Here is a 12796-nt window from a genome sequence, read left to right on the forward strand (position 1 = left end):
ATGCAAGGAGGCTACATAAATTCTTTTAATTGTATTTATTTATTTATTTTCAGACAGAGTCTTCTCTGTCATGCAGGTTGGAGTGCAATGGTGTGATATTGGCTCACTGCAACCTCCATCTCCCAAGTTCAGGAGATCCTCCTGCTTTAGCCTCCCAAGTAGCTAGTACTACAGGCATGCACCACCATGCCTGACACATATGCATTCTTTTTAATTTGCCATGGAACATTTACAGGAATTGACAGTTATTGGAATGCTGTAGTCATTGCAATGCAGAAAAATTTATAGCAAATATAATTATCTTACTAAAAAGATTCAGAAGAATGAGCTGAATAATTATGATAATTAATAAAAATAGTTCAATAAAGTGACTGGATACAAGAGCAGCACTTTAAAGTGGTATTTATACACTAACGATAACAAATCAAAATGTTTAACTTGAAAAAAGTTCCCATGTTGAGATTAGCAAAATAATAATAAAAATATCTATGACTAAATCTCATAGGAAATGTTTTAGATACACATGAAAAAAAGCTATTAAGTATTACTAAATTATGTAAAAGATTAAATGGATGAATGGTCATACCATGTGCCTGAACAGGATAATTCAACATTATTTAAATTGCAGTTAATCCAAAAATAATTTGTAAATTCATGTAAATCAACCAAAATGCCCACAGAATTCTGGGGTTTTGTTAACATGATTTTCAACTCATTCTAAAATGATCTAGAATGAAAAATCAAAAAAAATAAGTTTTAAAAATGTTAAGGTACCTATCTGGTCTACCCAATATCAAAATATACCAAAGCTGTAGTAATTAAAACAGCATGTAACTAGCATGGGAACATCCAAATAAGTTAACGCAGAGAAAGATCCAGAAATAAACTCTCACATGTGAGACTGCAGAATTTGATGAAGGTGGTATCCCAGATTATTGGAGGGAAGAGCAGATAGGCCAATAATCTGTATTGATACAGTTGACTGCCCCTCTAGAGAAAAAGAAGTGAAGTTAGATGCTTACCTTCTATTATACATAAAGTGAATTCCAGGATTAATAATTTGAACTTAAAAAAAAGCTATAAAACTAACAGAGGGAACTAGAAAGTATTTTTGTCCTCTTGGAATGGCTTCAGAAAAAAAACCTTCCTAGTTCCTAAGAAACAAAACCTATAAGCCATGAAGAAATAGAAGACACTTATTAATGTACAAAAGAGTAGACAAAAAGACATCCAGCTGGGCGCAGTGGCTCACATCTGTAATCTCAGCACTTTGGGAGGCCAAGGCAGGTGGATCATCTGAGGTGAAGAGTTCGAGACCAGCCTGACCAATATGGTGAAACCTCATCTCTACTAAAAATACCAAAATTAGCCAGGTGTAGTGGCATGCTCCTGTAGTCCCAGCTACTTGGGAGGCTGAGACAGGAGAATTGGTTGAACTGGGGAGGCAGAGGTTGCAGTGAGCCAAGATCGTGCCACTGCACTCCAGCCTGAGCAACAGAGTGAGACCATCTCAAAAAAGTAAATAAATAAAAAATAAGAAAAGACATCTGACACACTAAGAGAAAATAAATATCTGCAATTAGTATAACAGCCAAAGGATTAATCTGCATCATCAAGACTTAAAAAGACAAACCACCACACAGAAAAATAGGCAAAGGACATAATACAATGGCTATTTGACATATAAAAAAATTGTTAACCTCACTAGTAACTAGAAATATGAAAATTCAAACAAAGTACATTTTGCCCCATGAGAATTGTCCAAAATAAAAAATAACAAAAAGACTACACATCGATGAGAATTTACAACAATGAATTCCAATCCTGTATTAACAACTTTTTTTAATTTTTAATTTTTTTTTTTTACTTTAAGTTCCAGGATACATGTGCAGAACGTGCAGGTTTGTTACATAGGTAAACATGTGCCATGTGGTTTGCTGCACCTATCAACCCATCACCTAGATTTTCAGCCCCACATGCATTAGCTGTTTGTCCTAATGCTCCCCCGTCCCCTTGGCCACCTTCCCTGACAGGCCCCGGTGTTTGTTGTTCCCCTCCCTGCGTCCATATGTTCTCATTGTAGATGAACAGTTTCATTACCACGGGGAGATTCAAAAGTCTATCAATGCCTAGACTCCAGCTTGAACCAATTCAATCAAAACTTCCAAAAATGGTACCTGGGCATCAAGGTCTTTTGTTTATTTGCTCCTTCATTTAACAGCCCTGGCTAATTTCACTCTGAGGTTGAAGGTTCAAGGTTGAAAACTATTGGTATGTTACTGGTAGAGTGTAAATTGATAGTTGCTTTCTGTAAGGAGCTATGAAACTTTTTTTTACATAAACTAAGTTTGTTTTGTTTATTACTCTTCATTATTTCTCTTTCAATTGAAAATTTTTTAATGGAAGTCGTCTCAAATTGTAGTGTGCATATATTATTTTTCTCTTTGTTTTAAACAGCTTTATTGACATATAATTGATATAAAAAACTGCACATCTTTAATGTATACTATTTGATGAGTTTAGATATATACATATACATCCAACACCTGTGAAATCATTACTACAATGAAAGTAATAAATGTATCCATCAGCTGAAAACATGTTCTTTGTCTCTGCCTTTCTTGTGGTAAGAACACTTCATATGAGATTTACTTCTTAAATGTTGTCAGTGCACAATATATATTGTTAACTATAGGTACTATGCTGTACAGCAGATATCCAGAACTTATTCATCTTTCATAAATGAAATTTTATACCCAGTGAACAATTACATGAAACTGCCTTAGCTACCACAGTTCATTCCAATCAAAAATCTTATAAATATCTTGGCATGTGTATAGAACTCCCTATTAGTGCTATCAAAAATGTAAATGTGCATTCTCTTTGACCCAAGCAATTCCATTTCAAAGAATCCATCCTATAGAAATAATGTATATATCCAAAGAATATGTAAAAATATTAGCTGTAGTATTGTTTGTAGTAACAAAAACTGATTTGAGTGACAACTTAAATGTTATCAATAAGGCAATTATTCAATAACTTAATGATATACACGTTTAATGAAATACTATGTAGTAATTAAAAGGAGTGAGGCAAATATGAAAGATCACTAAGACACAATATTAAATACAAAAAGTAAAATGTAGAATAAGAATAGGATTTCATTTATGTATATAAATATGTATATAAACAAAGAAACATCTAGAAGGGAGCTTTCACTTTGCATGGTTTGAAGTTTCACATTGAGCATATATGAGTGTGCTATTTGTATGATATTTAAAGATTTTAAACACAGAAGGGAGTAAGGGAAACAGGGGAAGAATACCACGTTCTTCTGCTATGCCCTGTGTCACAGAAACATCAGCAACCACACCAGACAGCCACACCCACCCAGGGAGCAAGAGCCGGGGAAAACCACAGCCCTCCAACAGAAATCTCAAAGGCCAATGGACCAAAAAGGGACATGAGATTCAGTATTTTTCCTGCTACTATGCAATTTTAAATAATGATGACAATAGATCCATATAAAGATGTAAAATGAAAAATCATTCATACCAAATCTTATGCCTCTTATTCACTCCTTAACTCATATATTTAGAAATTCTTCAGCATGCAGACTCTGTAACAGGCCGTGAATGTGTGTTTTTGAAACAGAAAGCAAAGCAGCCTAGCACATTATAGAAACTGGGAACTAGCCAGTACTACTACTCTTCTCCAATCTACTTAGCTTTCTCAAATGTATTTTAGGGGAAAAGCATATTTTAAGGAACAAAAGTAAGTGTTGCTGCAAATACATGGGGCAAGAAATTCCCTGAAAAGTTCTACTATATAAAACTGCCTTAGATATCCCAGTTCATTCCAATCAAAACTCTTATAAATAACTAGATGGGTATGTGTATCATATCATCATGCCCTAGCTGTGCTGGCTCATAGCAAACATTCATGAATAAACACATGAGTGAATGAATGAATGAATGAATGAATGAATGAATGAATGAGTTAAAGCTTAAGGGAACTCCCCTGAGATTTTTAATATTGTCATTTTTCAGTCGGTAAGTTGATGTGGTAGCATAGAGCTAGCTAGTGGTCATATAAACTGTTAGGAGTCAGTAGCATTGTATTATCATACTGATCTAATTGTCTTTACTCTGCTTTTTCTCCACACGTATTTATTTATGACTGCCAAGAGGCAAGGAAAGTTTAAAGCTCAAAAATGTAAATACAGATTTCCCTTTGGGAAAGACGGAGAGGAATCTCTCCATTTCTTCCACAATCTCCTTTATAACAAAAATAAAAGACGACAAATTCTTTTGTGAGCAATATAAGCACACAAGTAACACACATTACCAGTAATCCAAATACTTTAAATGCATTCACTTCTTATACTACAATATTTATGAAAGCATAAATGCAGATTCTGAGTAGACTTTTTTTAGCTGATGGAATTTAAATATGTTATGATTTCAAACAGGCAATTTAAAAAAAAATAGTCACAAAAGTTGTCCTATTCGTTTGTCACTGACTTTTTTAAGAAAGTCAACCCACATCAATGTAGCAACACACGTACTAACTTAAAGAATGTTCCTCAGGAACATGGCACTCATTTGTCTTTCTAACTACTGGAGTTGATTTGAGTGGATGAACAGTGACCATTGTTTTCCATTTTCGAAATACTTTTTTTAACAAGAATAGCTCTGCGTCATCACATTCTTTTCCACTTTTTTTAAGTAAAAACTTAGCAAAAGAGCACAGTCTAACATGGCCTTCCAAACGTGAATACTGAGTTCCTTTACGGGAAGGGCTCCCTGTTGACTCTTACTTGAATGAAGAAATCCAAACAAGCGAAAAGACAGGAAGGTACAACAGCAAGTTCTGCAGGCCTCCTGGGTCCTGAATTTCTTGACAGTGGAACAGAACCACCAGGCAATGGGCAATAAAGATAGAAGCCTGGACTCCGTCCCAGCCCGCAGCTGCCTTCTGTGTGGCCCGGAGCAAAGAATTTCTCAGCTTTTCCACCAATGAAACAAGGATCAAACTACCTGCCACTCCATACCCAAAACTCAAGTAATGGGAAAGGAATTTAATTAACTGTAATTGATTGCAAAGCACATCAAATTCCTACAACAAAAACTCATACAACTTCCAATTACCACTCGAAAGAACTCTTTAACCAATTAAAGAGTGTGTGTGTGTGTCTGTGTGTGTGTGTGTGTTTAATCAGTTTATGTAAGATCATTTATGTAAAATCATTAAGGAACTGAGCCTCACAAATGCAGTCTTTAACAAAAGTTTTCAAGTCTGAAAAATGTCCTTGCCAAGAATCCACCTCCAGAGAAGAAACCCAAAACCTTCCAGGGAGAGAGCTCTGGGGAGTCCCTTCTGAAGCTGGCAGCCCAGTGGCATTTCTGATGTGAATGTCTTTTAGATGTCACTCTGGAATACAGTATTGACCGCTGCTAAGCTGGGATCCACCAGGCCGCTTCACTTTTCATGGCCTGAAAATTCTCAATTTGTGGTTTCAGAGCAGAAGCATGGCAAGCAATCTGGCTCATGAGAAAGGTGAAATCAATGCCAGTGTTTGATGAATTTGATGATATAGAACGAACAAATTAGGCGACCCCTCACCAATCTGTTGTGGGTCAGGGGAGAGGATGAATGTGTGGTAATGCCCATCCTTTCTACCAATGTAACCCCGTTGTCACTGTCTTCTCGTCCCTTCCCATCAGATTCACTTGGCATATCACCTGCTGCTGGATTCATCTTTCCAAATCAATGCTTTCATCATCCTTTTCCCCACTCTCCCACCTGGACTCTAATAAAAATCCCAGGTGCAGAAGCTGGCTTCCCACAGGGAGGAGGTACACATGGAGAAATGGCCCTGGGAATGAGCCCTAGAGGCATCCATCATTGCAGCAAGAACTCAGGAATAACACCGGCTGAATGAAGCACTTCAAAGTATGGGCAGATATCCAACTGTGCTTGCCAATATAACCCTTGTTGAACCTAGAGCTGGTGCCTGGATAATACAGGCATCTTACCCTCTAGTGACAGCTCTAGGAAATATCTTCAAAGGAAAGAAAGCATAGTTCTAGGCCCAGCCTCTGATATGCCTCTAAACTACCAAAAGCCGACCAACCAACCACGTTCTCAGCATTATTCTAGTCTTCTCAATGTTTTCTTGGATTTACTGATCCTATAGTGTTAAATACCATACCCACGCCACCTTTAATCCACATTGACATGGATTTCAACATGTTTTTGACCTTGGGTCCAGAAATTCTTTTTCATTATAATATGTATAAAATGCAAATCTACTTATAATTAGGACCTTTCAATATTTTACCCCACTCTACTGAAGAATACCCATTTGCATGAATTTATAACATATGGTACTTGTAACTAATATTAATTTCCACATTTCCAAACAAGGAAAATATCCTACATCCCTTCTCCTATTCCACAAAGGGGCTCTCCACATACCTTATTTAGAAATGAGCACGATTTCACTGAAGTTTTAGAGAGACTCATAGATTTAGTATGGAGCATAGAGATGTTAACAAACCATCTCCTTTAATCGCTCAAGTTGATCAAAAGCAAGACATTTTCCTTGCAAGATTTTAAAACAATTTTGGCCAGGGAAGAAAATAATATCCATATAAAGTCAGCAAATACAGCAATCAACTAGTATGTCTACAAGAAAGACGGCAGTAACAGGAAGAGAGAGGGATGCAAGAAAAGTGGGAAAGAAGTCAGCAGCAGAAGGAAGGACAGGCTCAGAGGCAGGAAGAACTGCTTTCAGGGGGCTGAGAGTGAAAACAGCAAAGCCCTGCCACTAAGAAACCTCGTCCTCTCCCCTTCGCATCATCAGGGCAGAGGTGGGGAGGCGAGTTTGTGCCCATTGGCAAGATGCCATGCAAGATACAGCAATAAATTTGATGTGGTCTCTCTACTCAAGAAGTAGGTACTAAGGCAGACAACCTGAACCATCAGGATAGCAGAAGATAGAACATAAGTGCTTATCAGTAAGGTAGTTGAAAAGGGGGTTCATTGCTTCCTTTAGAATTAGGGTACAGCATCATCAGCTACGGGGGAGAAAAGCTGGAAGGTTGGTGAGTAAAAATGTGATACATTCATTAATTTAAAAATTAAATTGTGTTCAAAAATTCCAGATGAAAAGAATATATACATATATAAAACTTGTAGGTTGAAATTAACATATGTCAAACCAAATAATGAAATACAAACTCTATTTATGTGCCAAGATATGAGCTCATAGCTCTGGACGAAGAATAAGCTATAGTTCATTGACCTCTTTGGGTATTAATGAGCTCATTAAATCTTTTTTTTTTTTCCAACAATCACAGACATTACTCTACTTGGAAAATGGTAAATAGAAAGTCAGGTCAACATGAACATTTCTCTGCTAGCTTAAATCTACATTTAAGCCATAATTTCATAAATTAAAATGTCAGGTGTATTTATTTTGAGATTACCTAGAGACATTCAATTTTGCATTTCATAGACTTTTAATATCATTTTGTGTCTCCATATAAAATATTTATCTGTGTCAAAAACCTTGAAATCATTTATAGATATGCTTTTCCTTTTATTGGCTATGTGAAGAATATTTACCTGTGGGAACTATAAGAATTCCAGGCAATTTACTGTCTGGCCAAGAGTATCACATTTGCACATGATTTATTAATGAATAACTTGTGCAAATTTAAGTAGCACTTCATCAATAAACGTTTTCTTTAGCTGTACTGGGACAGAAATAGTGCATCTCTTTTTGGCCTAATGCTACATGGACTTATCCTAAATAGTTGAAAAACTCAAGACAGTTATCCAGTAATTAGGCTATTGTGAGAAACTCTCTTTGCCATGTTCACTGGGAGGATATTATTGAGGCTGTTCACTCTCTCACTCCATGCCTGCCCCATTAAATCCTAAGGGAGAAAATTCTTTCTGCTCTTAGCACCAGGATCAGTTATACTCGCTGGCAACTGGTTTGTTTTTATTTTAAGATGCTGAGAGACTTTCCCTCCCTGTACTAACTCACTCTATTTCCCTCCTTTTATTGGTTGCTAGAGAACTGAAAGTAAAAGTTGAAGGCCACCTGCACAAGTCAGTTAAGCCTCCATGCCACACATTTTCTACAGTAATAATAAGCAATAGAAATGATTATCATTGCCAACAGTTACTAAGTACTTTGTGCTAAGCACTTTACATGTGTTATATTTCATTTAACATTCTTAATAATCCTAATATAAGAACTTTTATTTTTCCATCTTCACCAATGAGGAAACTGAAGCTTAGAGGGGTTACTCAAGTCACCCAAGGCCATTGAGTAAGCGGCAGAATTTCAACTCAACTAGTCTTTCCAGCGTCAAAGATCATGCTTCTAATTACTCTAGTATTCTGCTTCCTGATCCATCTTTTGTTTCTGCCATTTTGACTCTTGTTTCCTTTTGCTAATGAAATAAAGATAATGGACCAGGACTCTTGGGAAAAACTCAAGACTCTCTTAATTCATATTCTGAAAGGCTATGTCTTGGATGGGCGTAGAGGCTCATGCCTGTAATCCCAGCACTTTGGGAGGCCAAGGCGGGAAGATTGCTTGAGGCCAGGAGTTCAAGAGCACCCTGGGAAAAAGAAAAGGAAAGAGGAGAGGGGAGAGGAGGGGAGGGGAAGACAGGGGAGGGGAGAGGAAGACAGGGAAAGGGAGGAGGGGAGGAAGAAGGAAAGGGAAAGGGGAAGGGAAGGGAAGGGGAAGGGGAAGGGGAAGGGGAAGGGGAGGGAAAAGTCAGGAAGTCTAAGCCCCAATGGCCCTGTCTAGAGCTGCCCACCTCAGAGAGAGTTGTGTTGGCAAAGTTCTCCACTGCCAGTTCTTTTTTTTTCCCCCTAGATGACATGCGTTTTGAGAGTCTAGGAGAGGCAATCACAGGAGGCCCTGTGGTTCAGTAAAGATGCAGAGGCACTGTTGCAAGCGTGTCCTAAATGTTCCAAAGCTGGACATGGTTGCCACGCACGCCAGGCTGGACCGCCGTGTTGAACTATGTGGTTTGTGCACAAATACTCCTGCCAAAGGGGAGTGCAGGAGCATGTGGCCTGAATCTAGCTTGTTATCCATGCTGGTGTTTCCAAATTCCCGACAGGTTAATCTTCAAGATTCAGGAATATGCAATCAAAATTCCTAGAAATTTTCATGAGTTCCCAAAATTATATTATTCTGTATTTTTCCTAACATTTCATTACATATCTTTCAATAATAATGAATGCCTATAATAATACTGAATCATTTCTATCATAATAAACATTGAATCATTTTTGGTGGTAGAGTTATGCTAAAAGTTTCAGAGGTTTTCTGTAAAAAAACCTTATGTAATAAATGCATGATTTATTATTATGAGCCATAATATATGACATAATTATATACTGCAACAACATGTAAAAACAATGTGCACCTGATATAGAAATTTCATAATACAAAACATAAATGAGGGAAATATTAACCGAAAATAAATGCCAATAAAAACCATTTTAAAAATTGACAGATGCCATAAAAATATTTACTATTTATAAAGTATTGTGCTTAAAATGAAATTTTAAAACTCACAAAATATTAACTGTTCTGTCCAATAGTCTAGAGGTTTGTTTCATGACAATTAGTCCAGACTAAAAAAAATAATTTTCATTTTGCATTGATGGTCAAATCATTAGGAGCCTGCCAAAAGGATCTCCAAGTTGAGCATTAGGGCTTGTTTTGTATAAGGTCATGTCCTTTTTGAAATATGAAAATATTATTTATTTATTTATTTTATTATTATTATTATTATTTTGAGACGGAGTTTTACTCTTATTGCCCAGGCTGGAGTACAATGGCATGAACTCGGCTCACTGCAACCTCTGCCTCCTGGGTTCAAGCGATTCTCCTGCCTCAGCATCCCCAGTAGCTGGGATTACAGGCGTGCGCCATCACACCAGGCTAATTTTTTTTGTATTTTTAGTAGAGACAGGGTTTCACCATGTTGGCCAGGCTGGTCTCGAACTCCTGACCTCAGATGATCCACTCTCCTCGGCCTCCCAAGCTGGGATTACAGGTGTGAGTCACTGCACCTGGCCAAAATATTATTTATTTTTAATTGACAAAAAATAATTGTATATTTTTGTGGGGTACAATGTGGTATTTTGATAAATGTTTACATTGTACAATGATTAAATCAAGCAAAGCCATTGGCAAATGCCCTTGGTTGATTTGACCAAAGACATGAAAAAGCAGAAAGAAAACATGAGTTGAGTCAAATGCTTTTTCACAAATACTTCTGGACGTCGGCTTTACACAAGGCCTAGAAATCATCAATACTTGCTATCTGACGTCAGAAATGAATATTAATCTGGGTTTTGGTGAGTCATTCCCCTTGCCCTCCTGCAAATTCAAATACTTAAATATATGATGTGGGCCAATTATTATGTAAAATGTTCTCATACGTGCTATCTGACTTGAGAGAAATGAAAATGGACCAACCCACACTATAAGCACCCACAATGTCTCAGAAACCATGCTATGTTTCAAGTGTGTTTTATTCAACACTTTATAATAGTCCTGTAGTACAGGTATATTAATTTTATTCCATGGGTTGAGAAAATTAGGGCTCAAAACTGTAACGTTTCAACAGCTACGTTGCTAGTAAGTGAAACAGCCTGGAGTTTAACCAAAGTCCAGCTTTAAAAATCTGTGTTGTTTCTTCCACACCATACTACAAATCATCAAATGGCAGCAAGTCACAGTGTCAGCTGTTTACCATGCCCACTGCCCAGCCAGGAGAGAGGGCTGGTACCAGGCAGCCTGGTTGCTCCATGAGAATGAATCTTGCATCCTCAGGGTAATAAGACCTTGCCCTGCACAAACTTAGATAAAACAACAGGAATGTTTACTACTCTTATTTGAAAGAAACATAAAGTAAACTTGGAAGCAGCATATACATCTTTGGGAAAGTATTTTAAATGAATGTTGCAAATATACTACCATAGGCCTTTCTTACCTTTAAATATTTCACCAGCTTCTGAATTTGCCAGTATTCTGATGGCAAATCTGCACTTGCTTCCTGACGATGGTCAGGTGGCTCTTCATCTTCCTCACTTTCTGAGGAGCTATCACTAATAATTTCCTCTATCTTTTCAGCACTCTTTCTAAGAACAATAACAACATACATATACATGTAAGCTACAGTGTGGAGATGGTTATAATCATATTTTGGCAACACAGGCACAAGCAATGGATCAGATACCAACACCTTCTGAGTTCTAGTAAATCTCTATTAAGATCTACATGAGGTCAGGTTCAGTGGCTCATGCCTATAATCCCAGTGCTTTGGGAGGCTGAGGTGGGAGGATTACTTGAGGCCAAGAGTTCAACACCAGCCTGGACAACATAGCAAGACTCTGTCTCTAAAAACAAAAACAAAAACAAAAAAAAACAAAAAAAAACAACAACAAAAAACAACCTTAATTAGCCAGACATGGTGGTGCGTGCCTGTAATCCCAGCTACTCAGGAGGCTTGACGCAGGAGGATCACTTGAGCCCAGGAGTTTGAGCTGCAGTAAACCATTATTACATTATCACACCACTGCACTCCAGCCTGGGAGACAGAGCGAGACCTTGTCTCAAAAAAAAAATAAAAATAAAAATAAGAAGGAACTGCGTGCAATGAATAAACCTGTCTCTATTGCAGGTGCAATTGCTCTGGGTGCAATAATCATAATAAAGAAAATAGGAGAAATAAACAAGGGTATTCAGTGAATGTCCTAAGGCTGTGCTTTTCAATAAGACTGCCACTCATTGCATGTGGTCATCTATATTTACAGATATTTGAACTTATTTATTTAACTAAAATTAAAGAAAATTAAAAATCCAGTTCTCCAGTCACACTAGCCACATTTCAAGTGCTCAATGGCCCACATGCCTTGTGGTGAGCACACTGGACAGCTCAGATAGTGACTATTTCTTTTATTCCAGTAAGTTCAACTGGGCAGCGCCGCAAGGCCCTAAAGTGAAAGAGTCTCTGTTACCAAGGAGAGTCAGTATTCAGCACAGCCCTCCGTAATATCTACACTGAAGTACTTGCAAGGGCAAAAGGTGCCAAAGAACAGTAATGACATGAACATAATCAGGTTCAGGACCGAAGAGTCAACCACCAACTCGGAGAGGCATCACCATGCAAAGTGTTGAGTTCCACAGAAGTACACCACATTCTGTGGTTGGATGCATGGACAACAGTATTACAAGAGCCTTCTGGAATCCAATATAAGCCCATGTCCCTGCAGAGGTCCCTCGTGCACATGCACACTCATCACACCAGCTTGTCTCCACCTCCCACCGCCGGATGACAGATTACTGCCATTGGGTCACCAAACCCACAATGATTTCTCAGGAACTGCATCCCTCACTCACACGTGGAGAGGTGGTGAACCCTGGATGTTTATCCTGATATTGTTTCCCACACATTCCTCATCTCACAGGACAGAAGCAAACCTTTAAATCTTCTACTTAATTTTAATATTAAATAATACCAACAGCAGCCACCAGTTTTGTCTATTTTGTCCTAGGTACTTTTATTTTTTTGAAACAGGATCTCGCTCTGTTACCCAGGCTGGAGTGCAGTGGTGCGATCTTGGCTCACTGCAACCTCTGCCTCCCAGGTTCAAGTCATTCTCCTGCCTCAGCCTCCTGAGTAGCTGGGCTTACAGGCACGTGCCACCACATCTGGCTAATTTTTGTATTTTTAGTAGTGACAGG

At 37.9% G+C, this 12796-nt stretch overlaps 1 protein-coding gene across 8 annotated transcripts in view; it reads right to left on the minus strand.

Annotated features, from left to right (window-relative positions):
- The window catches only part of ODAD2 (outer dynein arm docking complex subunit 2), a 194785-nt gene that overhangs the window by 149566 nt on the left and 32423 nt on the right, over window positions 1–12796 (minus strand). For 7 of the 8 annotated variants that reach the window (XM_050804486.1, XM_050804488.1, XM_050804489.1 and 4 more), the window contains one exon: window positions 11043–11190. The exons of the other annotated variant lie outside the window; for it this stretch is intronic. In XM_050804486.1, the coding sequence (XP_050660443.1) occupies window positions 11043–11190 (148 nt within the window). The remainder of the gene's footprint in view (window positions 1–11042; window positions 11191–12796) is intronic. 8 annotated transcript variants of the gene reach the window in all.

This window comes from Macaca thibetana, chromosome 9, assembly GCF_024542745.1.
Source record: "Macaca thibetana thibetana isolate TM-01 chromosome 9, ASM2454274v1, whole genome shotgun sequence".
NCBI classification, from domain to species: domain Eukaryota; kingdom Metazoa; phylum Chordata; class Mammalia; order Primates; family Cercopithecidae; genus Macaca; species Macaca thibetana.